This window comes from Myotis yumanensis, unplaced genomic scaffold (genome assembly GCF_028538775.1).
Source record: "Myotis yumanensis isolate MYYU_CA2020_CCGP unplaced genomic scaffold, mMyoYum1.0.hap1 SCAF_1, whole genome shotgun sequence".
NCBI lineage: Eukaryota > Metazoa > Chordata > Mammalia > Chiroptera > Vespertilionidae > Myotis > Myotis yumanensis.
Window position 1 is genome coordinate 37566024 of NW_027223752.1, and position 26322 is coordinate 37592345.

General features: G+C 38.7%; 1 protein-coding gene and 1 long non-coding RNA gene across 2 annotated transcripts in view; one reads left to right on the forward strand and one right to left on the reverse strand.

Moving 5' to 3' along the window:
• Positions 1-2044, reverse strand: part of MTHFD1 (methylenetetrahydrofolate dehydrogenase, cyclohydrolase and formyltetrahydrofolate synthetase 1) — a 63936-nt gene extending 61892 nt beyond the window's left edge. The window contains exon 1 of the mRNA XM_070418535.1: positions 1775-2044. Coding sequence (XP_070274636.1) covers positions 1775-1815 — 41 coding nt within the window. The 5' untranslated portion in view covers positions 1816-2044. The remainder of the gene's footprint in view (positions 1-1774) is intronic.
• Positions 2045-3776: 1732 nt separating this feature from the next.
• Positions 3777-26322, forward strand: LOC139002442 (uncharacterized). The gene is made up of 7 exons (XR_011470158.1): positions 3777-4429; positions 6266-6394; positions 16078-16213; positions 20128-20316; positions 22157-22384; positions 23191-23409; positions 26027-26322. It is a non-coding gene; the product is annotated as an uncharacterized lncRNA (long non-coding RNA).

Sequence of the window (26322 nt, forward strand, 5' to 3'; positions counted from 1 at the left end):
CTAGGAATATATCCCAAGAAACCAGAAACACCAATCAGAAAGGATATATGCACCCCTATGTTCATAGCAGCACAATTCACCATAGCTAAGATTTGGAAACAGCCTAAGTGCCCATCAGCAAATGAGTGGATTAGAAAACTGTGGTACATCTACACGATGGAATACTATGCTGCAGTAAAAAAGAAGGAACTCTTGCCTTTTGCAACAGCATGGATGGAGCTGGAGAGCATTATCCTAAGTGAAATAAGCCAGTCAGAGAAAGATAAATACCACATGATCTCACTCATTTGTGGATTATAGAGAACAACATAGACTGATAAACAGGGACAGATCCAAAGACAAAGAATAGCATCAGACTATCACTCCCCAGAGGGAAAGTAAGGGAGGGAGGGGGTAAGGGGAAGAGATCAACCAAAGGACTTGTATGCACGCATATAAGCCAAACCAATGGACATGGACAACAGGGGGATGAGAACATGAGTGGGGGGGGGGGGGCAGGTTACTGGGGGGGATAAGGACACATTTGTAATACTTTAACTAATAAAGAATTTTTTTTAAAAATTTATAAAAAAAAAAAATCTACCTGATATAAGCATTGCGATTTCTAGTCTAAAAGCCTGGGGCTTCTCCTCACCAGTGTGAGTCACCACAATCTAATTCACACTTCACTTTCTTTCTCCAGGAAACAATCACTTTGCTCCAAGGTGGGTTTCACCACCAACAACTCTATAATTCACTAAAAAGTCTCTACTCACAAAATTAGGAGTTCATAGGAGTTATTGTTGCCAACTACAGCAGTTACAAAATAACTGGTGAGGTTCAAGGTCCCAAGAGCAACCTGCAAGAGGGCGTGGCAAACGTAGGTTTACAGTTGTGACAAAAGTAGGTTTACAGTTGTGACTATGTGAAATCGTTTATTCTTGCATTATTATTACTGTAAACCTATTTTTGCACCACCCTGTACGTCTTTCTCTCTTCCAGCCTCATCTTTCCCCACTAGTCACCTCCTATACAGAAAGCAGAGGGGGATCACTTCCTGGGAGTAAGCCTGGCAATCATATCCACTAGGTATTCCAGTGGGGGTAACACAGGAAGAAGTCAAATGGAATACGGAATATTGTCAAAATTCAAGAGCCAAACTAGAATGTAACTCTAGGACCAGGACACGGAGATGATTGTTAGAGGAGCATTAAATTGAAGGGAAAATTAAGCCCCTGCCCAGCAGGCATGGCTCAATTGGTTGAGCATGGACCTATGAACCAGGAGGTCAAGGTTAGATTCCCCCTCAGGGCACATGCCGGGGTGGTGGGCTCGATCCCCCGTGTGCAGGAGGCGGCCGATCAATGATTCTCTCTCATTATTGATGTTTCTCTCTCTCTCTCTCTCCCTCCCTCCCTCTCTCTCTCTCTCTCCCCCTGTCCCTTCCTCTCTGAAATTAAAGTTGTCAGCAGCCGCACTTTCGGGAGCAGAGCGGGCCAGGTAAGAGGGCTTGTCCCACAAGCACCGTCGCCAGCGGGCACAGCCACAGGCAGCCCATCTGCAAACGCGGATTGTGCCCGAGCCCCTTTTCTCAGCTACAGGAGACCAGTCTTCCGATGTGAAGGGCTCAGGACAAGGTCCTTCCTCCCCACCGGGCTGGTCTGATTTTGCGCTCCAGGTCTCCCTCCGGCAAAAAAAAATAAAAAAATAAATGGGTCCATTGCTGCTGACCTGCACACCCTGCTCAGAACCCTTGCCTGCAGCCCAACGCGCCCTGACAACAACAGGTGCTTACGTGGAGACCACTTTCCCGTTCAAGATTTCCGCCGGCGCCATGACCTTTCCTAGTCCGCTGCCCACGATGGATGCTGCCAAAACCGAGGCTGGACTCCCCTCGCTGCAGCGAACAGCCGGCCCACGAGGTTAGCGACCGCCGAGGAGGAGCTTGCTTCTGCGCCTGCGCCGCCGCCCCGCCCACACCTGCCTGCGCGTGCGCAGTCCGAAAGAACGCTTTTCCCTCAGTCTGGGAGCAGCGAGGGGGTGGAGGGTCTGGAATGCGGCGGGAGTTTGAACTCCGTGATGCCTGGAGGGAAGAAATGAGTGGCTGGTGGAAGGAGTCCTTTCGGACCGCGCCTTCGTGTGGGGCGGGGAACCGCTGAGGAGGGGGCGGGGTCTCTATTCCGGCCTATCGGGTGCGGAGGCGGAGGGGCGGTCTCGCGGGAGATCGGTTTCGCGGGCGCGGGAGCCGGACGGTCTCCCAGACCCGCCTGGACGCGGGGTGCGGGGCTTCCCCCAAAAGCGTTCTGGCGGGACGCTCGTGCGCGCGTCCTGCAGTGGCGTCCCCGCCCAACCCCGCTGTCAAACTGGGGCCCCCACCCGAGGCTGAGTCGGAGGGTCAGGGCGGCGCCCATAACTTGAAGATCTCAGGGGACTGAGGCTCGGCCACCGTGAAGCCCCGCCCGCCGTTTCAGGCCGGCCGAGCGGCGGCGCCTGCGCCTCCGTGTGCGGGGTCACCTCCGTGTCCGGGGTCGCTTCCATGTGCGGGGTCGCCTCCGTGTGTGCGGGGGAACCTCCGTGTGCGGGGTCGCCTCCGTGTGCTGGGGAACCTCCGTGTGCGGGGTCACCTCCGTGTCAGGGGTCGCCTCCGTGTGTGCGGGGGAACCTCCGTGTGCGGGGTCGCCTCCGTGTGCGGGGGAACCTCCGTGTGCGGGGTCGCCTCCGTGTGCGGGGGAACCTCCGTGTGCGGGGTCACCTCCGTGTCAGGGGTCGCCTCCGTGTCCGGGGTAGCCGGGGGTTGGCCAGTGCGAGGGCGGGTCGTCCGCTTTGCCAGCAAGGCTCCACCTTGTCTGACTCCCGCGCAGACGGGCTTGGAGAACGGATGCGAAGGGCGGCTCGGCTCCCCGTAGGCGTCCAGGATACGGGAGATGGGGCGGGGGGGGGGGGGGGGGACAGGACTGGAGGAGCCCAGGCAGCTGCATGTTTGTGAGGACTGGTTCTGCACATGCCCCGAGTCCTATGAGTTAGGTTACAGTCATCCGATACAGCTCAGAGATCAATTGTTCAGGTCTCCTAAGTCCCCCCCCCCCCCAGCCCCCACCTTTTTTGAGGTATTATGGACATGTATGTAAGTTTAAGGTGTACACCATGATGGTTTTAATGCACGTATTTATTACAAAATTCTTATCACAATTAGGTCGTTAATAGTTCCATCCCCTCACATAATTATCTTTTTGTGTGCATGGTGGTAATATTTAAATTTTACTCTGTTAAAAAAAATTTTTTTTATTGACTTCAGAGAGGAAAGGAGAGGGAGAGAGAGATCAACATCAGTGATGAGAGAGAATCATCCATCTGCTGCCTCCTGCACACCCCCTACTGAGGATCGAACCCCCCAACCCTGGCCTGTGCCCTGACCAGGAATCTGTGACCTGGTTCATAGGTGGATGCCCATCCACTGAGCCATATCGGCCAGGCTAACGTTCAAATATATATACAGTATGGTTAATTATAGTCACACTGTACATTAGATCTCCAGGACTTAATAACTTTATAGTAGGCAGTTTGTAGCCTTTGACTACCATCTCCCTATTTCCCTGCCACCCTTGCCCCTGGCAACCATTACTGTATTTCTATAAATTCAGCTTTTTTAGATCTCACATTCAAATAACATCTTACAGTATTTGTCTTTCTCCGACTTCACGTAAGATGATGCCCTCCAGGTCCATCCCTGTTGTCTTAAAAGGCAGGATTTCCTTTTTTAAAAAATGGCTTTATCCATTAGTTACCGTACAGGGGACCTGGCCCTGACCGAGCCTGCCTAGGGCCAGATGGTAGTGTGTGGGTTCTTGACTTCCTGTAGGAAAGATTTCACAACATGAGTCCAGGTGACTGTGAGGTTACATTTATTAAAACTGGGGACAGTGAAATAAGGAAGGGTTTAGCACAGAAGAAGCAACAGGAGAGCACAGGCTGGGCTGCTTTGGCTCCCTGGGAAGTCAGAGAAAAGGGGGCCTTGGAGACAGGTTAGCCCAACTGAGCAGCTGCTGCCCATTGCTCCCTGGTTGCAAGTCTTGTGGGGTCCCTTAGAGTTTAGGAGATGCATGCCCCTGGGGGGAAAGTTGGGGAAGACGAAGGGAAAGGGAATGTGCAGGCTGCTCCCCAGAGGGAGAGCATGAGCTGGACTCCTTGGCTGGAGGCTTTTCTCTCTTGCAGGCGAGAATCTTCGGGGCGGCCGCAGGAGGGTTTCGGCAGAATATTCACCAGTTTTCCAGGTGTGCTCTTTCATGGTTGTGGCCTCTACTGATTGGTCAGTGCCTGGGCAAGGGGTCATCAGTCACTGCAGCTGGTCCTGGCCTTGCCCATCTGGTTTTGCTGCTTTTCTGGGCCTGGAGCTGGAATATAACTGAGGCCTAGATGTCATCGCTATGGAGGTGACCTTCTTTATCTGGCTGTAAGTTTCTCAGACAGTTTTTCAGCTATTTGTCTCAGTTTCTCTATTCCACGTGTCCGGGCTTACTGGCCTGTCTCACATTAATGGACACTTAGTCAGTCTTGGCTATTGTGAATAATGCTGCAATGAACATGGGGATATAGTTAATTCTTTGAGATAGTGAATTTTTTCAGGTCACTGGATTTGACAAAATATCTGGGTTACTTTTATTTATTTATTTCAAATATATACATTATTGTTGTTAATCCTCACCTGAGGATATTTTTTCCATTGAATTTTAGAGAGAGTGGAAGGGAGGGAGGGAAAGTTGGAGAGAGAGAAAGACAAACATCAATGTGAATAGGACACATCAATTGGTTGCTTCCCACATGTAACCCTACTGGGGCCAGGGTATCAATATATATTGAGTTTTCTTTGAAATTCTGATGTACGGGCAAAGTTGACAACTCTTAGATTAGATGATATTTGAAATATAATCCTAGTGATTCTCATATCAAGAATATATAATAGGGATATACTTTCTCTGGTATAAAAGTACATCCCTGGAATAAGATATCAGCATTTCAGACAAATCATCTTTACTTTAGGCATAGGGGTCCTCAAACTATGGCCCTCGGGCCACATGCAGCCCCCGGAAAACATTTATCCGGCCCGCCGGGTGTTTTTGCCGCCGCTGTGTGCATAGGAATTTGTTCATAGTTTTTTTTAAAACTGTAGTCCGGCCCTCCAACGGTCTGAGGGACAGTGAACTGGCCCCCTGTTTAAAAAGTTTGAGGACCCCTAAAGTTTAGGAATAGTAGATGGAATCATCATTTTTCTCCTCCTCTCAAAGTACTTCTCCCTTGATGAGGTGTAGGTATTGGAATATAAAATTTGACTTATTCCAAGAATTTCTCAAAAGAAAGACCCAAAATGTGAGTTTCACATTTGCCAGAATGGTTACTTTCAGTGGGGTCACTTTCTTAAGAGTTCTGAAGTTCCCTAATGCTTGATGAAACCACTTTGTTTTCACTTCATTGACTAGGGAAATACAGACCCACGGGTCTTACTAGTAGTACCACTTTTAGAGATCCTCCTTTCCCTTCCCTGGACCTCTGTGATGCATTCCCCTAGCAACAGCTTCTTTGGTGTGGAAACATTCTACTGGTAGATTGTGCAGGGAAGCCACTCATATTGGGCAATTCAGATTTCTTCTGAGAACCGACCTTGAAGTTGAAATTTTCTCTGTGCCTGATATGGTCAAAATTTATGTATGGTTTTTACTTTCTACTATATGAAGCATAGCAGACTATCTTTCTAATTTGAAGTATTGACAAATCTTATGAGTGCATAAAAATAGAATAGTCATGTGCAAACCTAAAATCATAGAATAATTATGCCATATTTCTTTATTTTGTTAATTTTTGCTTTAGTCTCCTTATACATTTTTTAATATTTTTATAAGATTAGTTTGGGAGAAAATTTCTATCTATATAAGTTAACTTTGAATGTAGAGTTTCTTTCCTGTTGGGTTCTTTATTCAATCTGTAGTTTTGGCACCTAGTATGGGATGATAGCGATACATCAGAAATATATCCTGGTCTTAGATACCTTTAATGTAGTAGGAGAGATAAGATTTTTACATAGTGAATGAGATAATAATCAAAATAAAAGTATAGATCATGTTACTTGCTTTTTTTTTCCGAGACCTATTGTCATTGTTAGGGTTGCACCTTAAAGTGAATGTTTTACAGTTGTATTCTGTTTAGAGCTACTTATTTGATTTTGTGTAGGCTAGAACATTGTGGGTTGATCTACAGAGTACATGTTTAGTTAATTTGTAATTTTTCTTTGTAGGCTTGTTTTGATCCACCTCTTGAAGAAGTTTCCACCAGGAACCCAATCATATACAACAAAACGACTGCTGACCCAGACCATCCTGACCTTGCTGGTTTGTTGGTGAAAAACAAGAATCTTTTAGCTGAGGTATATGGATTATCTGAAAATAAAACACTATGGCAAAGTACATCCTCTGTAAAAGTAGGGGGCAAAGCACATTCTGATAAAGGGCTCAAAGTATTATCTCAATTCAGTTTTGCTTTTTTCTCAATATTCTCATCACTGAGGAGCTTTAATTTAGATATTAATTTGTCTTTTGCCAGAGAAATCCCTTTGAAGATGGTACATAATTAAGTGCTTTTAAGTTGACTGCCAAGTGCTAGGATATTAGAAAATTGGTTATAAACTGCCACACTCAAAATGTATCTAATAAGTTATATATATTAAGCATTTGTATTTTGTTTTTGTTTTTTGATATTTGTATTGACTTTTAGAGAGAGAGGAAGAGTTGGGAGAGAGAGAAACACCTGTGTGAGAGCAGACCATCGATTCGATAGGCTGTCTCCTGCACAACACCACTAATACCCTTCCTATTGCCATTTTCTATTCACACCCATTTCCTTCCCTCACCCTCAACCCCTGGCAACCACTTATCTCTCCTCCATTCCTCAGATGTTATCATTTCAGATGTTGTACATTCTAAAAGCTAAACATAGTGTTACCATGTGAGCCAGCAATCTCACTCCTAGGTAGATACATAAGAGAATTGAAATATACATTCACACAAGAACTTGTAAATGAATATTCATAGTAGCATTATTCATAGTGGACATAATTCAAATGTCCATCAACTAATGAGTGGCTAAACAGATGTGGTATATCCACCATACAATAGCATTTTATTCAAACAAAAAGGAGTGAAGTACTGATTCATGCTGTAACATGGATGAATATAGAAAATATTATACTAAGTAAAAACCAATTACAAGAAGCAACATATTGTATAATTTCATTCATATGAAACATCTAAAATAAGCAAATTCACAGAGAGAGAGAGAGAGAGAGAGAGAGAGAGAGAGAGAGAAGATGAGTGGTTGCCAGGGGCTGAGAGGGAAAAGAATAACAAGGAGTAACTACTAATGGGTATAGGGTTTCTTTAGACTCAACCTGTGGGTCTCGACCCCTTTGGCAGTCGAACGACCCTTTCACAGGGGTCACCTAAAACCATCCTGCATATCAGATATTTATATTATGATTCATAACAGTAGCAACATTACAGTTATGAAGTAGCAACGAAAATAATTTTATGGTTGGGTCACAACATGAGGAACTGTATTCAAAGGGCCAGAAGGTTGAGAACCACTGCTTTAGAGGATAATGAAAATGTTCTGGAATTAGATCTTGGCAATGGTTGCACAACCTGTGAATATATTAAAAGCTGCTGAGTGTTATGCTTTAAAGGGTAAATTTTTATGGTATGTGAATCATCTCAATTTTTTAAAAGTGAAAAACAATTCAATATGGCTGCACAATTATGAATATACTAAAAACCTTGCAACTATATGGTTTAAATAGCTGAATTTATAAATTATATCTCAATAAAGCTGTTGTTAAAATGTTATATAAATAGATGCCGAAGCCGGTTTGGCTCAGTGGATGGAGCGTCGGCCTGCGGACTGGAGGGTCCCGGGTTCGGTTCCGGTCGGGGGCATGTACCTGGGTTGCGGGCGCATTCCCAGTGGGAGATGTGCAGGAGGCAGCTGATCGATGTTTCTAACTCTCTGTCTCTCTCCCTTCCTCTCTGTGAAAAATCAATAAAATATATATATATTTTTAAAAATGTTATATAAATAGAGCCATATATTTGTAATCTTTTGGGATTGGCTTTTTCACTCAGCATAATTTCCTGGAGATTTATTCAAGTTGTTGCATGTATCAATAGTTTGGTCCTTTTTATTGCTGAGTCCATGGTATGTATATACCAGTTTGTTTTACCATTCACTTGTTGACAAATATCTGGGTTACTTCCAGTTTGTTTTTTTTTTTACTATTACAGATAAAGTTTCTATGGACCTTCATATATAGGTTTTTTGTATGAATGTAACTTTTTATTTCTCTGAAATAAATCCCTAAAAGTGTAGTAGCTGGGTCAGAAGATAATTGCATGTTTAGTTTTATAAGAAACTGCCAAAGTATTTTCCAGAGTGTGATACCATTTTACATTCCTATCAGAAATGTATGAGTGATCCAGTTTCTCCTCATCCTTGCCAAAATTTGGTGGTGTCACTATTTTATAGCTTAGATATTCCCATACATGTGTAGTGATATCTCTTTGTAGTTTTAATTTGCATATCCTTAATGACTGATGATGTATATATTTTTATGTATTTATTTTCCATCTATATATTCTTTCTGATAAAGTTTCTTTTCAAGTCTGCCCATTTTCTAATTGGACTGTTTTCTGAGAAATTAGAATTCTTTACTATAGATCTGAGTCCTTTGTTGATCATTTTTTATCAACTGGCTATATCTCAATTTTGGGGATGCATACATTTAGCTAAGTCCGGAACATATTTCAATTCATTATGTCCAAATCCAGGCAAACATTTCAAATTTTGTGGGTTTTTTGACATAAAAAATAACACAGTAGTGTTTTAAAATCTTAGATTTTGCAAATCACTGTTCCTATGGAAGAAGTAAAAAACAACTAACAACTGGCAAGTACTCTAGAAATCAATATTGTGTGAGTGTGAGACTCATGCTGCCTTAGTTATTTTTCACGAACATATCTTAACAGTATCCTAACAATAGCATAACTGAAAATGAGATCTTAAAACACAGTTCTTATATCATAGTACTGGAAAATGGGACCACTGCATTGCAAAATTCCAGGGGGCATTCATTATTTTTATGGTATCTTAGGTGAATGGTAACCACTGCAGTGCAGAGAACCCCTGACTTAACTGGTTAAAATAAGGAAGGTAATGCTGCAGGATTTTAACAATTATTGTGATTACCAGAAGTTGGGATATATTGGATAGGAATAGAGTTACAGCTGAACATTTGTTGAGATCTGACATGTGAAGAGTTCTAAAAATACCTCAATTTTTTTTTCATCTAGTGAACTTTCTTCACTTACCAGATAGAAGAGCAGAGATTTTAAAAATGTTACCCAAAGATAATGAAATCACTTACCTCACTCTTCAGTCCTTTTTGATCCTTTCCTTCCAATAGCAGCGTGTGGTGGCTCTCTTGTTTCGCTTCCCCTCTCACAAGACATCCCTCTTGCTTTTCTTTTTCTTGCTTTTCTTTTTCTTTTTTTTTTTAAAATATATTTTATTGATTGTTTACAGAGAGGAAGGGAGAGAGATAGAGATTTAGAAACATCTATGAAAGAGAAACATCGATCAGCTGCCTCCTGCACATCTCCTACTGGGGATGTGCCCGCAACCCAGGTACATGCCCTTGACCGGAATTGAACCTGGGACCTTTCAGTCCGCAGGCCGACGCTCTATCCACTGAGCCAAACCGGTTTCGGCCCTCTTGCTTTTCTTAATAACTTTATGAGCTCTTCTTTCCTTTATTTGTCTTAAAAATATATAATCAAGAAGACTTAAATAACTTTAATGTTGATGAAAATAAATTCTCTTATTCAAATGTATCAATTTGATATAATTTAAGTGTATTAATATTGGAATATACTGTTAGATTTGAAAGCTTTTGTTTTATTGTATTATAGCATGTAATTTAAATACCCATATTGATTGAAGATCATGAATTTTCTAAAACCAAAATTATAAATGATTTTAAGTAATACTTTTCCTTTCTCATTAGCTAAGAAATCTTCAAAATAAACTTTTCATAAAAGAAAGTTCATTGCAAGATATGAAGAATGAGCTAGAAAGTTATAAAGAAGATAACTCGAAACAGTCTTTCCAGATAATCTCCCTGAAAAATGATATCAAGGACTTAAAGGTTCTTATTGCTTCTCTAACTAGAGTTAAATCTTTGAAAAGCATCAATAATCAGACTCCTGAAAGAGGCAACTTGGATCTAAATGAAAGAATTATAGAGCTAGAAAACCGTCTAAGGTAGGGAATTATCTCCCCCCACAACATTACTTTGTTTTTAATCATTTGCAATGTCTGTAAGTCATAAAGATCTTTTTAAAAACCTAAAATATTTAAAATGCATTTAAAATATTTTTATTGATTTCAGAGAGGAAGGAAGAAGGAGAGAGAGATAGAAACATCAATGTTGAGAGAGAATCATTCATCTGTTGCCTCCTGCATGCCCCGCCCCCTACCAGGGACTGAGCCCACAACCCAGGCATGTGCCCTTGACCGCAATTGAACCCACGACCATTCAGTCCCCAGACAGATGCTCTATCCACTGAGTCAAACTGGCTAGGGCTAAAATAAAGCATTTTAAGAGTACAATCAGAACTATAAAGTAGAGGAACTTAATAAGACAAAGATAAAATCTGCTTTATAACACATTAATCTTTTCAAACAAGTTTACTAAGAAACAGTTCCCATATCTAATGTTAAAAATAAAACAAAATCTTCTCATTTAGAAAAAGAAAGACATCATTTGATTAATAAAACCTATTCTTCCCCCAATTTTACTGGCTTATCTTTATTTAGAAACTAGAGATCCGGTGCACAAAATTTGTGCAGGGGGCTGTGGGGGGGTCCCTCAGCCTGGCCTGCACCCTCTCATAGTCTGGGAGTCCTTGGGGGATGTCTGACTGACACGGAGGTGGGAGAGGCTCCCACCACTGCCGCTGCACTCACCAGCTGTGAGCCTGGCTCAGGGCTTCTGGCTGAGTGGCGCTCCCACCGTGAGAGTGCAGCTTCTGCCCCCTGGTGGTCAGCGCGTGTCATAGCAACTGGTTGTTCTGCAGTTCAGTCGATTTGCATATTGGCCTTTTATTATATAGGATTGTAAATTCGTGAGAAAAGAACAAATTGTGTTATCATGTAAAAAATCTTAGGAAGAACAAATTACAAATATAAATTTTTACATGAAAAAAATGTTTTCCTTCCCAAAATGTAAATATCCAGTAAATAAAACACATATAATATTTCAGGTATAGAAACAATAGTAATTTGCTTATGAAGGAACTGCATTTTGGTATTTTTGGTGGTAAGATTTTTATTTCTCTTAAGTTCAAACTACTTAACACAAACCAGGCCATTATTATTTAAAAGTTTACTTACTCCTTTACCCAGTTTCCTTAGTTGATAGAAACTCTATAATTTCTGTAGAATTTTGGATATAGGACCAGACCACAGGAAAGGTCTGAAATATCTAAAATTGATTTGGTTAGAAGAAAATCTTTCCTTGAGACTAGGAGGCAGTCATTCATCAGTTTGGGCCTGACGGTGGTCCTCATCAAACTTCTTTGCTACAATCTTCAGAGTAAAGCACAGGATCTGGCCTCCCCGAAGGTGTTGCTTCCCACTGGGCAACTGACTGGTAGGGCATGCTTGCATGTTTTCTGCACGCAGCACTGTTGATCGTCTCCACAATGTACTACAGGGCATTCACCCTTGCCCCGGAAGACTTGGCAGAGGCACTAGGCTCCGAGGGTCAGGAATTTTCTAGTTTGTTTTCACACGTTGTTTGTCATAAGCTTGCAAATAGTATATGAAGTCTGTATTCCTGATTGATCACAGGATTTAAATTAGAAGAATTTCACATAATGCTTAACTCAAAATTAATTTATATAAAAAATTTTATTGACATATTCATATACCATTAAAATTCACCCTTTTAAAGTGTACAATTCAGTAGTTTTTAGTAAATTCACAGGTTGTGCAACCATCACCACTATCTAATTCCAAGATATTTTTATTGCCCCCTAAAGAAACCCCATTCATGTCCATTCCAGTTATTCTCTATACACCCTTCTCCAGTCTCTGACAACCACCAATTCACTTTTTTCCCCTATGGACTTGCCTTTTCTGAACATTTCTATGAGTTCAGTTATACAATATATAGTCTCTGTGTCTGACTTCTTTTACTTAGCACAATGTTTTCAAGATTCATTCATGTTACAGCATAAATTGGTAATTCGTTCTTTTTATTGCTGAATAATATTCTGTTGTATAGGTATACTACATTTTGTGTACCCATTAATCAATTGATGGACATTGGGTTTCCTTTAGAGAGGGGGGCTTTATGGATAATGCTGCTATGAACATTTTTGTATAGGTTTGTATATGACTATATGTTTCATTTCTCTTAGATGTATGCCTGAGGAGAAGAGTTGCTGGATCATAAAGTAACTCTGTGGTTAACTTTTTAAAATTACTTTTAAAGGAATTTCCAGGCTGTTTTCCAAGGCAGTCACACAATTTTAAATTACTACCTGCAATATATGAAGATTCCAATTTTTCCACATTCTCACCAGCATGTTATTGTTCATCTTTTTCATTATAGCCATTCTGGTAGATATGAAGTCATATCTCATTATAAATTTAATTTGCATATATATAATGACTAAAGATTTTGAACATCTTTTCATGTGCTTACTGGCCATCTGTATATCTTCTTTGTAGAAATACTATTCAGATGCTTTGCCTATTTTTAAATTGGGTTGTCTTTTTATCATTTAGTTGTAAGTGTTCTTTGTATATTTTGGATACCAGACCCTTATCAGATATATGATTTGCATATATTTTTGTCCCACCCGTGGATTGTCTTTTTATTTTCTTAATGGTGTCTTTTGAAGCTCAAAATTTCTTAATTTTGATGAAGTTTATCTTTTATTGTCACTTGTGTCTTTGATGTCATCATACCTAAGAAACAAATCACTGCCTAATCCAAGGTTGTGAAGATTTACAAGTATGTTTTCTCTTAAGAGTTATAGTTTTAGCACTTAAATTTATGTCTTTGTTCCATCTTGACTAAGTTTAGTATGTGGTGTGAGTTAGGGATCTAATAATAAAATATTATTGATATAGTTTTACAAACCCAATATCATTTTAAAAAACAGACAAATGGCTAAACAGTTGTTGTTTTTTCACTTCTTAACATTTCCATTTGAAGATTTTTTTAAAAAATTGAATTTATTGGGGTGACAACACTGGTCAATAAAATCATACAGGCTTAGCCCTAGCTGGTTTGGCTCAGTGGATAGAGTGTCGGCCTGTGAAATGAAGGGTCCTGGTTTAATTCCAGTCAAAGGCACATGTCCCGGTTGCGGGCTCGATCCCCATGCAGGAGGCAGCTGATCAATGATTCTCATCATTGATGTTTCTATCTCTCTTTACCTCTCCTTTCCTCTCCGAAATCAATAAAAATATATTTAAAAAATAAACACAAAAAAAACCCCATACAGACTTAAAGTGTACAACTCAATAGTTCTTGCTTTAAAGTCTACTTTGGTATTAATTTAGCTACATCATCACACTGTTCTCATGGTAGGTCTTTTTCCATTTTTTCATTTGCATGTTTCTGTGTCCTTATATTTAAAGTATATATCTTGCAAAATGCTAACTTCGCATTAGATGTTTTATTTTTAACCCAATCTGATTATCTTGTCTTATTTTTATTGTTGTTAACCTTCACCTGAGGACATTTTTTTCCATTGAGAGAATGGAGGGGTAGTGGGGAGAGAGAGACAAAGAAAGAGAGAGAAAACGGGAGAGAGAGAGAGAGAGAGAGAGAAACAGACAAAGAGAGAGAGAGAGAAAGAGAGAGAAAGAGAAACATTGATGTGAGGGAGACATATCAATTAGTTGTCTCCCGCATGTGGCCCATTTGGGATCTAACCTGCAATCCAGATATATGCCCTTGACCAGAATTGAACCTGGGACCCTTCAGTGTGCTGGCCAATGCTCTTACCAGTGAGCAACAGCAGCCAGGGCGTGATTCTGTCTTAATTGTTAGATTTAACTCTACCATATTAGTATTTATTGTTTGTTTTTCCCATCTGTTCTCTGTTCCTTTATTACTCCTTCACCATTTTCTTTGGATTAATCCGCTTTTTAAAATTCCATTTCCCCCCTGTAATATCTTTTATCATTTAGTTTTTACCTAGATCTCATGATTACAAAATGCATATTTATTATTTACTTTAGATCTGTACTTTTATGATATTCCAAAATAAAAGCCTTATGACAATTCAACTTCATTGAGCTATCTCATGCTCTTGTACTATTGTTATGATATATTTTAACATTTCAAGTGTTATGAATCCCATAAGATATTATCATTTTAATTAACTGCCAGTATAAATTCCTATTTTCTCTTTCTGATGCATTTTATTCCTTCCTACAGTTCTGTGCACACTAAGGATAATTTTTGTTCATCCTGAGAAATTGTCTGTAGGTTTCTTATAATGCAGTTCTTCTGACATTTTTTCCATTTTTTCCCTTCTGAAACTATGTTTATTTCATCTTCATTTTTTTTGAAGGGTATTTTTTTTTATTGTGTATACTAGTAGAATTCTTGGATTTCAGTATTTTTACTTTCAGCCATCTAAGATGTCATTCAGTTATCTTCTGGCGTCTATAGCTTCTGTTGAAAACTCAGTCATCAGTCTTATTGTTGTACTTTTGAGATAATGTGTGCTTTTTCTCTGACTGCTTTTGATAACAATTTGACTATATGTCTTGGCAAGGCTTAGGATGTGCAGAATTTATTGAATCTATAAATTGATGTCTTTCATCAGGTTTGGAAAATTCTTGGAAATTATTTTTTCAAATATTGTTTCTGTCCCATTCTGTCTCTATTCTCATTCTATGGCTACAATATGTTAGACCTACAGGTATGTTATACCTATTGAGTGTGTCCTACCTGTCTCTAACATAATTTTTGAATTAAAATTTTTTCTTTAGATTATTTAGATAATTTCTGTTGACCTAACTCAAATTCATTAATTCTGTAGGATGCAATTCTTAGAAAAGGACATAAAAATCATGGAAGATGAATTGAAACTTTAACCTAGCTACAGGGTAGAAAATATTACCAATACCTTGCAATTAGTAATCAAATAAGAACCAAATAATTAGCTGTTTAAATATTTGATAATAAATAACGTTTTTAGATATGCTATTCTCTATTGCTGTATCATTATTTCTAGTTACTTTTCCCTCATCAAATCCCAGTAGAAGAGCCCATTCAGGTGTTATTAAAATAGGAGTACTTGTATTCATGTGGAACCTCCTGATCATCACACTATTACCAGTGGTGGCAGGAAAATATTCATACTCAGATTTCCCCTTGAAAAGGATGGTTTCAAAATTGACCTCCCCCAGGGTAACTACTACAGGACTTAACACTGGATTGTATTTCTCTCCATTTCTCTACCATTTCTAGTCTCTCCTTAGAAATAGTCACATTTTTGCTTGATACAAATATTTACTATATTTTTAATGGGGAATATTTGTTTTCATTATTATTAATATTATTTTAACCCTTATCCAAGGAGTGAGGATATTTTTTCCATACAGGCTTAGCCCTAGCTGGTTTGGCTCAGTGGATAGAGTGTCGGCCTGTGAAATGAAGGGTCTTGGTTTGATGCCAGTCAAAGGCACATGGAGAGAGAGTGGAAGGGAGAGGGGTAGAGAGAGAAAAATTGATGTGAGAGAGAGACATTGATTGGTTGTCTCCCGCACATGCCCCAGCTGGGGCTGGAGATCAAACCTGCAACCCAGGTACATGTCCTTGACTGGGAATCAAACTCATGATCCTCTGGTGCCCAGGCTGACATGCTAAGCACTGAGCCACACCAGCCAGGGCTTATTTCATTATTTTTAATTGAAGTTTGAATACTGAGTTGGTTTCATGACATTGTTACCTACTGCTTTCTTACACAGAGTACATCTGGTTGAAAGAGAAAGGGCAGAGCAAAAAGCAGACCTTTTGGAGAAAAAGTTAGCAGGTGCTAATCGATTCATTCCTTATATGAATGTGAAAGGACAAGAAGACACCTTGGGTAGTTTCAAGATAAAGGTGAGAATAAATTTTGATTGATCTTTTTATTTTTTCAGTTACATTTGACTATAATATTGTATTAATTTCAGGTGTACACCTCAGGGATTAGACATTATAAAACTTAATAAGTGATCATCCCGAAAAATCTCATACCCATCTGACACCGTACATAGTTATTAGAATATTATTGACTATATTCCCTATGCCTTACTTTACACCCTCATGAGTACACTATAACTACTAATTTGTACTTCTAAATCCCTTCACCTTTTTTACCCATCCCTCTATAACCTCTCCCATCTGGCAACCACTGAAATATTCTCTGTATCTATGAATCTGTTTCTGTTCTGCTTGTTCATTTATTTTGAGTTTTTAGATTCAATTGTTGATATGTATTTATTGCCATTTTATTGTTCATATTTTTAATCTTTTTTCTTGTTCTTTAAGAAGACCCTTTAACATTTCATGTAATACTGGTGGTTCTGAATGATCATTGTTCTGTATTTTAGTTGTAAATTTTGATGTGGTTGCAGGAGGCAGTGAGTATCACATTTACCTACACCGCCATCTTGACCAGAAGCCCCAGAAAATCTTTTATATATATATATATATGTTTATTGATTTCAGAGAGGAAGGAAGGGAGAGAGGGAGAAACATCAACGATGAAAGAGAATCATTGATCGGCTACCTCCTGCACACACCCTACTGGGGATTGAGCCCCAACCCCAGCCTGTGCCCTAACTGGGAATAGAACTGTGACCTCCCAGTTCATAGATTGATGCTCAACCACTGAGCTAGACTAGCCAGGCCCCAGAAAAATCTTGATTGATCTTTTCAGAGACAGGGTTTTTATTACTTTGTGTTACACTGAGAGGCAGTTGGCAATGTTGAGTGCTTTGTTGGTCATCTTCTTTCTGAGGATAAAAAGAAGCAGTACAGCATGGCTGACTGGAAGCCTTTCTGAAGTATGGAGAGAAAGTGCAAGGAGAAGTTGAAGAAAAACTTAGAGGGTATAGAGCTGATAGGGAGCTGGGAGAAAAAGTGTCTATTAGATAGCAAAATATTGAAGTTTTAAATTTCTGTTGTGTTTTACTTCTTGCTGCTGACAAATCTGGGTTTTTAGATCTGGGTTTAAGGATTGAAGAAAGGTGTAGGTGAAAGTTATTGAAACAGAAGCAATGAACTTTAAAGCTAAATTGGTTGGATTATCTACATTGAACATTGGAGTCAGAAATTATGGCATGAATTCATTTTAGAAGGAAGAAATGAGTCTGGTCACTCATAGATGGCAATTAACAGGATTAGTAGAAGATATTATAGAAGAATTTTAGAGAATGATGGGAGACAGACACTTGTCAAAGAACTGGTAAAAGTTTATTTTTAAATTCTTAGACTATAACAGTTTATTATATAATCCGAATGTAAAACAAGGCCCATAATCCAATTAATGTAAGGTATTCCATTAAACATTTTTAGAAATGCCCGGCTGGCATGGCTTGGTGGTTGAGCATTGACCTGTTAACCAGGAGGTCATGGTTCAACTTCCGGTCAGGGTTTATGCCCAGGTTGCAGGCTCAATCCCCATAAGGGGGCGTGCAGGAGGCAGCCGATCGATGATTCTCATCAGTGATGTTTCTGTCTCTCTCTCCCTCTCCTTTCCTCTCTGAAGTCAATAAAACTATATTTTAAAAAAATTAGAACTGCTTTCAAAGTATTTTAAAGTAATTAAAAATTTTTTTGGTTTTTAAAAAAAAATGTATTTTCTATTGATTTCAGAGTGGAAGGGGGAGGGAGATAGAAACATCATAATGAGAGAGAATCATCGGAATCATCGAATGAGAAGTGTAACATGTGTGTTGGCATATTTAGAAAAAAGATAAAGCTATCCCGTCCAAGAACTTTGAGAGAGACATTTTTTACTCTGAAGATCCAAAAGATGAACAGAAAGTTTGGGATAAATATCAACAAGATTTGATCCATAAGGAAAAACAAAAATATTACCTCCATATTCATTCAGCTGGGGAACTAAAACTGCACAATCCCACTATCAGAAATTCCTTCGTCAATTGGCTTCTTTTCTAAGCAGCAGTGTTGTCCCCATCCCAGCACAGAGGAAGCTGTGAAAGAGAGAATCCAGGGAATTGGTGCAAATGAGCAATTCTGAAGTCTGTAAGTATATTGCAGACAAGTTATTCTTTCAGATTTGTTTCTTTTAAGATGTGGATTTTGATATTAGCTGATTCAGTAAACCCTGTGGCTCTAAATGATAATTTTGATTTTATTGTTAGAGTAGTAAAAGAGCAGAGGATGTTCATTATTACAGCAGAGGTAGTATATAGTGTGCTTGTTAAGAGCACTGAGCTCCTCTATGAATCTCAGCTCTGCCACTGCCAACTCTGCTATTAGGCAAGTTACTTATCCACTCTTTGCCTTAGTTTCATTTGTAAAATTTGGTGGGAGTGGAGGCTGGTGAGGAAGGATTGGGAAGGGGGGCATAGTTCAAATCTCAGAGTGGTTGCAATTAAATGGGTAAATACATGATAAATGCTTAGTACAGCTAAGTGTAAGCTCAATAAATGCTAGCTTAAAAATAGTGGTATGATGCAGATAATGTTTCCATTGTGAGCAAAGTGTTCAGTCAGTGCAGTAAAATAAATAATTAAATCAGTTATTTAAATTTATTGGTCAAATCTATTAAGAGATTGAACCTTCAGGTTTAAATGAGATTTCCCTGTTGTGTTCAAATCACTTTGTAAAATTTCATGCCTCTTCACCCTACAATTCAAAGGAAGATGGGTATTGCTTTAATTCAATGTGTTAGTAAAACCTGCTACACAGTAGCCTGTTTATTGTAGAGTTCCAAATGTCTTTACGCTGTTCTCTTAAATTCATCATACAAGTTTATTACTCAGTATTAACTAAAACAAGCATGTCAAACTTTCGGCCTGCAGGCTGCATGCAGCCCATAACGAATATTTTTGCAACCCAGCCAATATAACGGTATGTAAGAAATGTTTTAATAAAAATTTTGTAACTTAATTTTAACAATATCCTGTTACACGTAATTATTATTAACAAACTACAGTGTTTGCTAATGACTGATTACTATAATCATGTTGCTTTCATTTCCCTTACGCGCCTTATGCGCAGGCACACCATTTCTCTCCACTAATACTAGCTGCGAATATTTTAGCAGCTGATTGCTACGTCATTAGTCTTTTTTTTTTTTTTAAATATATTTTATTGATTTTTCACAGAGAGGAAGGGAGAGAGATGGAGAGAGTTAGAAACATCGATGAGAGAGAAACATCGATCAGCTGCCTCTTGCACATCCCCCACCGGGGATGTGCCCGCAACCCAGGTACATGCCCTTGACCGGAATCGAACCCGGGACCTCTCAGTCCGCAGGCCGACGCTCTATCCACTGAGCCAAACCGGTTTCGGCTACGTCATTAGTCTTGTATTGACTTGTTTGGTGTGCGCAACAGAAAATATTTCGCTTTCGGAGAATAAGAAAGATAGGTTTATTTGTGTTACTCTTATTAATTTGTGCAGTTATTCAGTGTCTGATAAGTTAATGTTCAAGAAAAAAATGTTAATTTTTATTAAAATGTTCTATTATTTTATGTTAACGATTACTCTTTTATTTCAGCCCTTTGTATTCAGCATGTCTCTATGAAATAAGCCTACGTTTCTATGGAAATTGAAGCTTTTGTTTTTTTGTGGCCCACATAAACCTTGTTTATTTGGTCCGTGTTAGCCTTTGAGTTTGACATGCTTGAACTAAAATGTCAAACCTTCCTATTTCTGAAACCAGCATCTATTTAGTAAATTTTTCTACAATATCAGCACAGTAGAACTTGCACAGTATTGAAATGAAATAGAAATCATGGACCATCAGGAAGTTTAATCTATTTTTTTTTTCTTTACAGGGAGCTGAAGGCCTTAAGCAGGAAATTCAGTTGCTCACCAAGCGACTGGAGCAGCTGCATCATCACCACGAAGAATCATCCCGAACTGAAGAAAAGCGTAGGGAACAAAAAAGACCCTTGAAATGTCTGGAGGGAAAAATTGCTGTTAATGACTTTTTTCAAGCGAGATTAGACTTGGGCAGGAATAGAGTAAGAATTTTGTGAAGTATACGGCATTTCTTTGGCAGTGAAAATGATCATATTTTGTTATATTATCTAATGTTTAAAGCTGTTAATACTGCTTATACTTTTTTAATATTGAAAAGAGAGGAAAATTTGCTACAAACCCTTCTGATTTTATCAAAAAACCTCTCCTCACTTCATATCTTCCCTTTCTCATTTATACATATTTGATATTTATTTTGAGGGCTTTTATTAATGTATTTCTTTATTTTAAAATATATTTTTATTGATTTCAGAGAGAAGAGAGAGGGAGAAAGATATAGAAACATCAATGAGAAGGAAATATCGATTGGCTGCCTCCTGCATGCCACTTACTGGGGAGCAAGCCAACAACCTGGGCATATGCCCTGACTGGGAATCTAACTGGGACCTCCTGGTCAGTGCTCAACCACTTAGCCACATTGGCAGGGCTGAACTTTTTAATCTAAGTCTTTCATCTGTCAATTTTATCATTTATTCCAACATTTTACACTCTCTATTTCAGTGATGGCAAACCTTTTGGCTTGCGTGTCAGCATTTTGAAAAACCCTAACTTAACTCTGGTGCCGTGTCAGATATAGAAATTTTTTGATATTTGCAACCATAGTAAAACAAAGATTTATATTTTTGATATTTATTTTTGATACTTAAATGCCATTTAACAAAGAAAAATCAACCATAAAAATGGGTTCGCGTGTCAGAGGTTCGCCATCACTGCTCTATTTCTTTGTTTTAACTCTTCTTTTTTATATTCTCTCCTTCTGTGACTAGTATCTATTTTATCTTTCCAAAATGTTTTTATATACATTTTACTAGTTTTTTATTTATATATAATGAAAATATGTGGTATCTTTTTAAAACCCACACCTTTTTTTCTATTTTTTTTCCTGGTAGTAAATTTATAAATTACAGGTAAGAAAGAATACAATTAAAATCACAGGGAAAGGCCGAAACCGGTTTGGCTCAGTGGATAGAGCGTCGGCCTGTGGACTGAAAGGTCCCGGGTTCGATTCCGGTCAAGGGCATGTACCTTGGTTGCGGGCACATCCCCAGTAGGAGATGTACAGGAGGCAGCTGATTGGTGTTTCTCTCTCATTGATGTTTCTGACTCTCTATCTCTCTCCCTTTCTCTCTGTAAAAAATCAATAAAAAAAAATACTTTATAAAAAAAAAATCACAGGGAAAGAAGGGACATATGTAATACTTTTAACAATAAAGATAAATTTTTAAAAATCACCAGTAATTCTACCACTTGGAGATAACCAGTGTTAATAGGTATATTTCCTTCTGATTATTTTCCATGTATATTTTGACATAATTGAGATAGGCACAGTTTTTCTCATCCTGCTTCTTTCATTTAACTATATCCTTAGTATTTTCTCTTACTAGAAATTTTTGAAAACTTGATTTCTAGGAAATCTGTAATTAATCGTGTCATTTATCTAATTATTCTTTTTGACATTTGCATTATTTTTATTTTTCATGTTATGAATAATGTAAATAATATCTTGGTGCATGAATTGTTATCTAAATATTGGGTTATTTCCTATAATACATTCCTAGAAAAGTTGCGGTAACCTGTGCCACCACCTGGTGTTAATAAAATTGTCTACTTAACTTTACCCTTGATAGCACTGAGCCATCACTTTTACTGTCGTATTTTACTTTCTGGATTATTTTAATAATGCATATTTATGGTGAAAAATATTTTACTTATGTATATAGTTTAGTCTGCAGTTTATCAGTCTAGAGTAGATCTGGTTTGCTAGTGTAGAACACCATCATAAAACACAACTTCTTTATTTCAATACTATTGATTTCTTCAAAGGAAAACTCCAGGACTAAAAATTCCCGAATAGATGAGAACAGCAAGATATTTAAACAGCTACAGAAAGACAACAAACAACAAACATTAATAACTATTAAGCAGAATTTGCAAATTGCAACAACTCAAAGATTAGAGGAAGAAATTCAGCAACTTCAGAAACAGCTCAGTGATTTGAAATTGTCAAATAAAAATATGAAAACCCAACTGACAAGAGTAAATGTCCTTAAAGTAAGTAAAGGAAGTAAGGCTTTCAAAAATGTATTTAAGCTTTGATTGTTACTATTTTAGCTGCATATGTCTCATCAAACTTTTAAAAATTAACGTTAAAATTATTTTACATGCATACAAAAGAATGTATGTAATATTAAAGCATATATAATAATAACAGTTGATGCCTGCAAATCTATTACTAATCTTAAAAAAAACAGACTAATCTTAATTCCATGAAAGCCCTTAAGTATTCCTCTTCCTACTCCTCAAAGGTAACTTCTGGATCCCTTGCTTTTTCGTTTTAGTCTTATTTTTGTCTTTTTTATTGAGGTAATAGTTAAACATTTTAGTCATTTTGGGGCTCCTCTTTGGACCTTCTCTATTTCAAGCTTCAGTTGTAGTATTTCAAATATACATTTTTAAAATCTTAAACGACAGGTGCACTAAATACTTATTGATCAACTTTTTTATCAGCAATATTTCTTACTACAGAGCCACTTATTTTCTCTGTTTCTGTATTTAATCAGCACAGGCTGTACTATAAGACTTTTGAGGACATGGAACACTTGTTCACCCTCTTTTAACCCAAGTGCCTAGTTTATAAAAGTGTTCAGTGATTGTTGGTTATTGATGAGTATGATGGTGGAGACATGTTCTCTTAATTCACAAGTTGTGGGATTTTGTTTTCCATGTATCTACCTCTTTTTTTAAAAAAGGAAAGAATAGAAGCATGAGTTATCATTCATCATGCCTACCTATTATTTAAAAGAGATCTAATCACAGTCATCTCCCTTTCCCCCAACCTTAACTTTATACCCTCACAGGATAAAACAATTCAGAAGCTCAGGCAATCTTTAATAAAAGTTGAAGCAATGAAGGGGAAGACAGCTATGAAAACAGATAACTTGAAAACTACATTAGACCCGACCAAGCAAGAGGCAAGATGGGACAAAGACGGGACCCATCAGATCTTAGATGCTGTCACTCCTGAGCTCTGCACATCAAAGAACACACTTGAAGAAGTATCAGGACGACCACAAGAGGTTTTTTTTTAAATTTCTTTTTTTTTTTATTGCTTAAAGTATTACAAAGGGTATTACATATGTGTCCTTTTTTTCCCCCTGCCCTTGACAATCCCCTGGCCTCCCCTACCCCCCAGTGTCTTATGTCCATTGGTTATGCTTATATGCATGCATACAAGTCCTTCGGTTGATCTCTTACCCCCCTCTCTCCTGCCCCCCAACCCTCCCCAGCGAGGTTTTTTTTTTTTTTTTTTTTTAAATTATAACTATATTAAGATTCTTTAAGTCAGTGGTTGGCAAACTACGGCTCGCGAGCCACATGCAACTCTTTGGCCCCTTGAGTGTGGCTCTACCACAAAATACCACGTGCGGGCGTGCATTTTCAGTGCGATTGAAACTTCGTGGCCCATGCGCAGAAGTCAGTATTTTGTGAAAGAGCCACACTCAAGGGGCCAAAGAGCCGCATGTGGCTCGCAAGCTGCAGTTTGCCGACCACTGATTTAAGTTGAAGTGATAAACACTCACCTCAACTTAGACTCCACCTAACTTAGACAAAAGGGAATTTATTGGCTTATGGAATCAAAAGGAGTTAAACAAGCAGAGCTCTGCTGGGGCAGAGATGTACCTGGGCCCTAGGATGAGCACCTGGAAACTTGTAAGGCCTTCCTCAGCATCTCTTCTTGGCAGCTCCCTGTGTCAGCTTGTCTATCTGACTGAAAACCACAGAGTTTGTTTGTTTTTTTAAATATATTTTATTGATTTTTTACAGAGAGGAAGGGAGAGGGATAGAGAGTTAGAAACATCCATGAGAGAGAAACATCTATCAGCTACCTCCTGCACACCCGCTACTGGGGATGTGCCCACAACCAAGGTACATGACCTTGACCAGAATCGAACCCGGGACCCTTCAGTCCACAGGCTGATGCTCCATCCACTGAGCCAAACCAGTTAGGGCTGAAAACCACAGAGTTTTATAGTTGAAGAGTTTCTGGGACAATAAAGAGAATCCCAAGAAAGGGTCTTTATAAGCCCAGCTCAGATCAAATGCCTATCCTTGGTGAATTTACAGTGGTGATAGTGGGATATATGATGATCTTAGCTTAGGTTTGCACACACATCCTCTGACTAACCAAAGACAGGGAGGGCAGAGACGATGGAATAGAAGTTCAGGGGAAACCATGTGTTTGTAGCTGGGTCACTTTCTAGGACAAGAGGGAAGTGCTTCTAAATTTGCCTAGATTTTCACTGTATTTATAAAGTAAGTGTTTTAAGAATTCTTAAAAGCCTGATAATTTGGGGCTATTGTGGGATTATGTCATACCTTCATATATTAGTTGCTTAAGAAATATGCAACTTAGAAAGAGTCTTAAAAAAATCAAGGCATGATACTATCATTTTTTTCTCTTTTTTTTAATAAATATATTTTATTGAGAGGAAGGAAGAGGGACAGTTAGAAACATCGATGAGAGAGAAACACCGATCAGCTGCCTCCTGCACACCTCCTACTGGGCATATGCCCGCAACCAAGATACATGCCCTTCACCGGAATCAAACCTGGGACACCTCAGTCCACAAGCCGACGCTCCATCCACTGAGCCAAACCGGTCAGGGCCTTTTTCTCTTTTTTAACTTGTGCCTATTCACATTTTTTATTGTTTTTTATTCTTTTTAGTGTTCCTTATTATATTTTTAGTCAATCTCTTCTCCTTTGGGCATTCTGTAGTTTAGTCTTCATTTCTGAGATTTTGTCTTATTCTTGCTTGAATTCCATCAACACTTCTTTACCCACAAAGCATCTTACACATATATTTTTTCTATTCGGAAATCATACCTTTAGAAAGGTGTTTTTACCCCATGTCTGCTGATCCTTATCTAATTAATATTTAATTCATATCAGGCATTGTGTCAAGCATGTTTCCCCTGCTTCGTGGCTCTTTTGGGGAGAGTATTTTCATCACCTGAACAGTCTGAGTGATACTGCCTTTCTTATTTTCTCCCAGCTCCCTTTCTTGCCCTTCCCCACTTGCCAGTGTTCTGATCCACCGGGTCTCCGACTTGTTCTCAGTATTAGTATTTCCCCATTTATGCATTCTCCCGTTTCTGGGACACCAGTGGAAACTAGATGCCTCCTCCAGCGTGGACTCTGGAGCTGCCTCATTTGATTTCGGATATTTATTCCCTCGCTTACAGGCAAACTGAAGTCTGTGGTATTCTCTAGTTATGTTTTAGACGTGATTTATGGATGTTCTTATCTGCTTTCCTTGTTGATCATTATGGTTTTAGAAGGATGGGTAGAGAGATATGTATTTAGAGAAATGTATTTGCTGCTATTACTCCACAGCAAAACAGAAGTTCAAAAAGAAGTTGCCTTACGGATGAAACATAAGCAGCAATAAAATTAAGTTTAGTCTATAAAAGTGTAAAAATAAGAAAAAAATCTTAAAAGAAAATTTTACATAAAGGCTACTTGTAACAGAGGAGACCATTTTTCTAGATTAAAAATACTTGAATATAGGATGTTATATTTCACAAAGAAATGTTTAATAAGACTAATTTTCTCATACCAATTTCATCGTATACAGTAAGTAGGTGACCAAAACTAATGACATGTCTCGAATTTTGTGGTGGCTCTTTGAAGGAAGTCGACTTTCGAGAAACTATCATAAAGATGTTGGGATTTAACATGAAAACAGCAGACAAGGAAATTATCACTCACCTAAGACTTGTTATCCAAGCTTATGAAGCATCTAACAAATCAAAGATTGCTTCTGATTGTGAGACTGGACAGAATAACGCATAAGAAAGTTCTGCCTTCTCATTGCTGCCAACAAGAATTCAGCAGATACAGACATTTCCCTCAACATCTTGAGTATGGCTACATGATGAATTAAATGCTTCAGAAATTTTTTACTTCAATTTGTTCTCTCCTTTGAT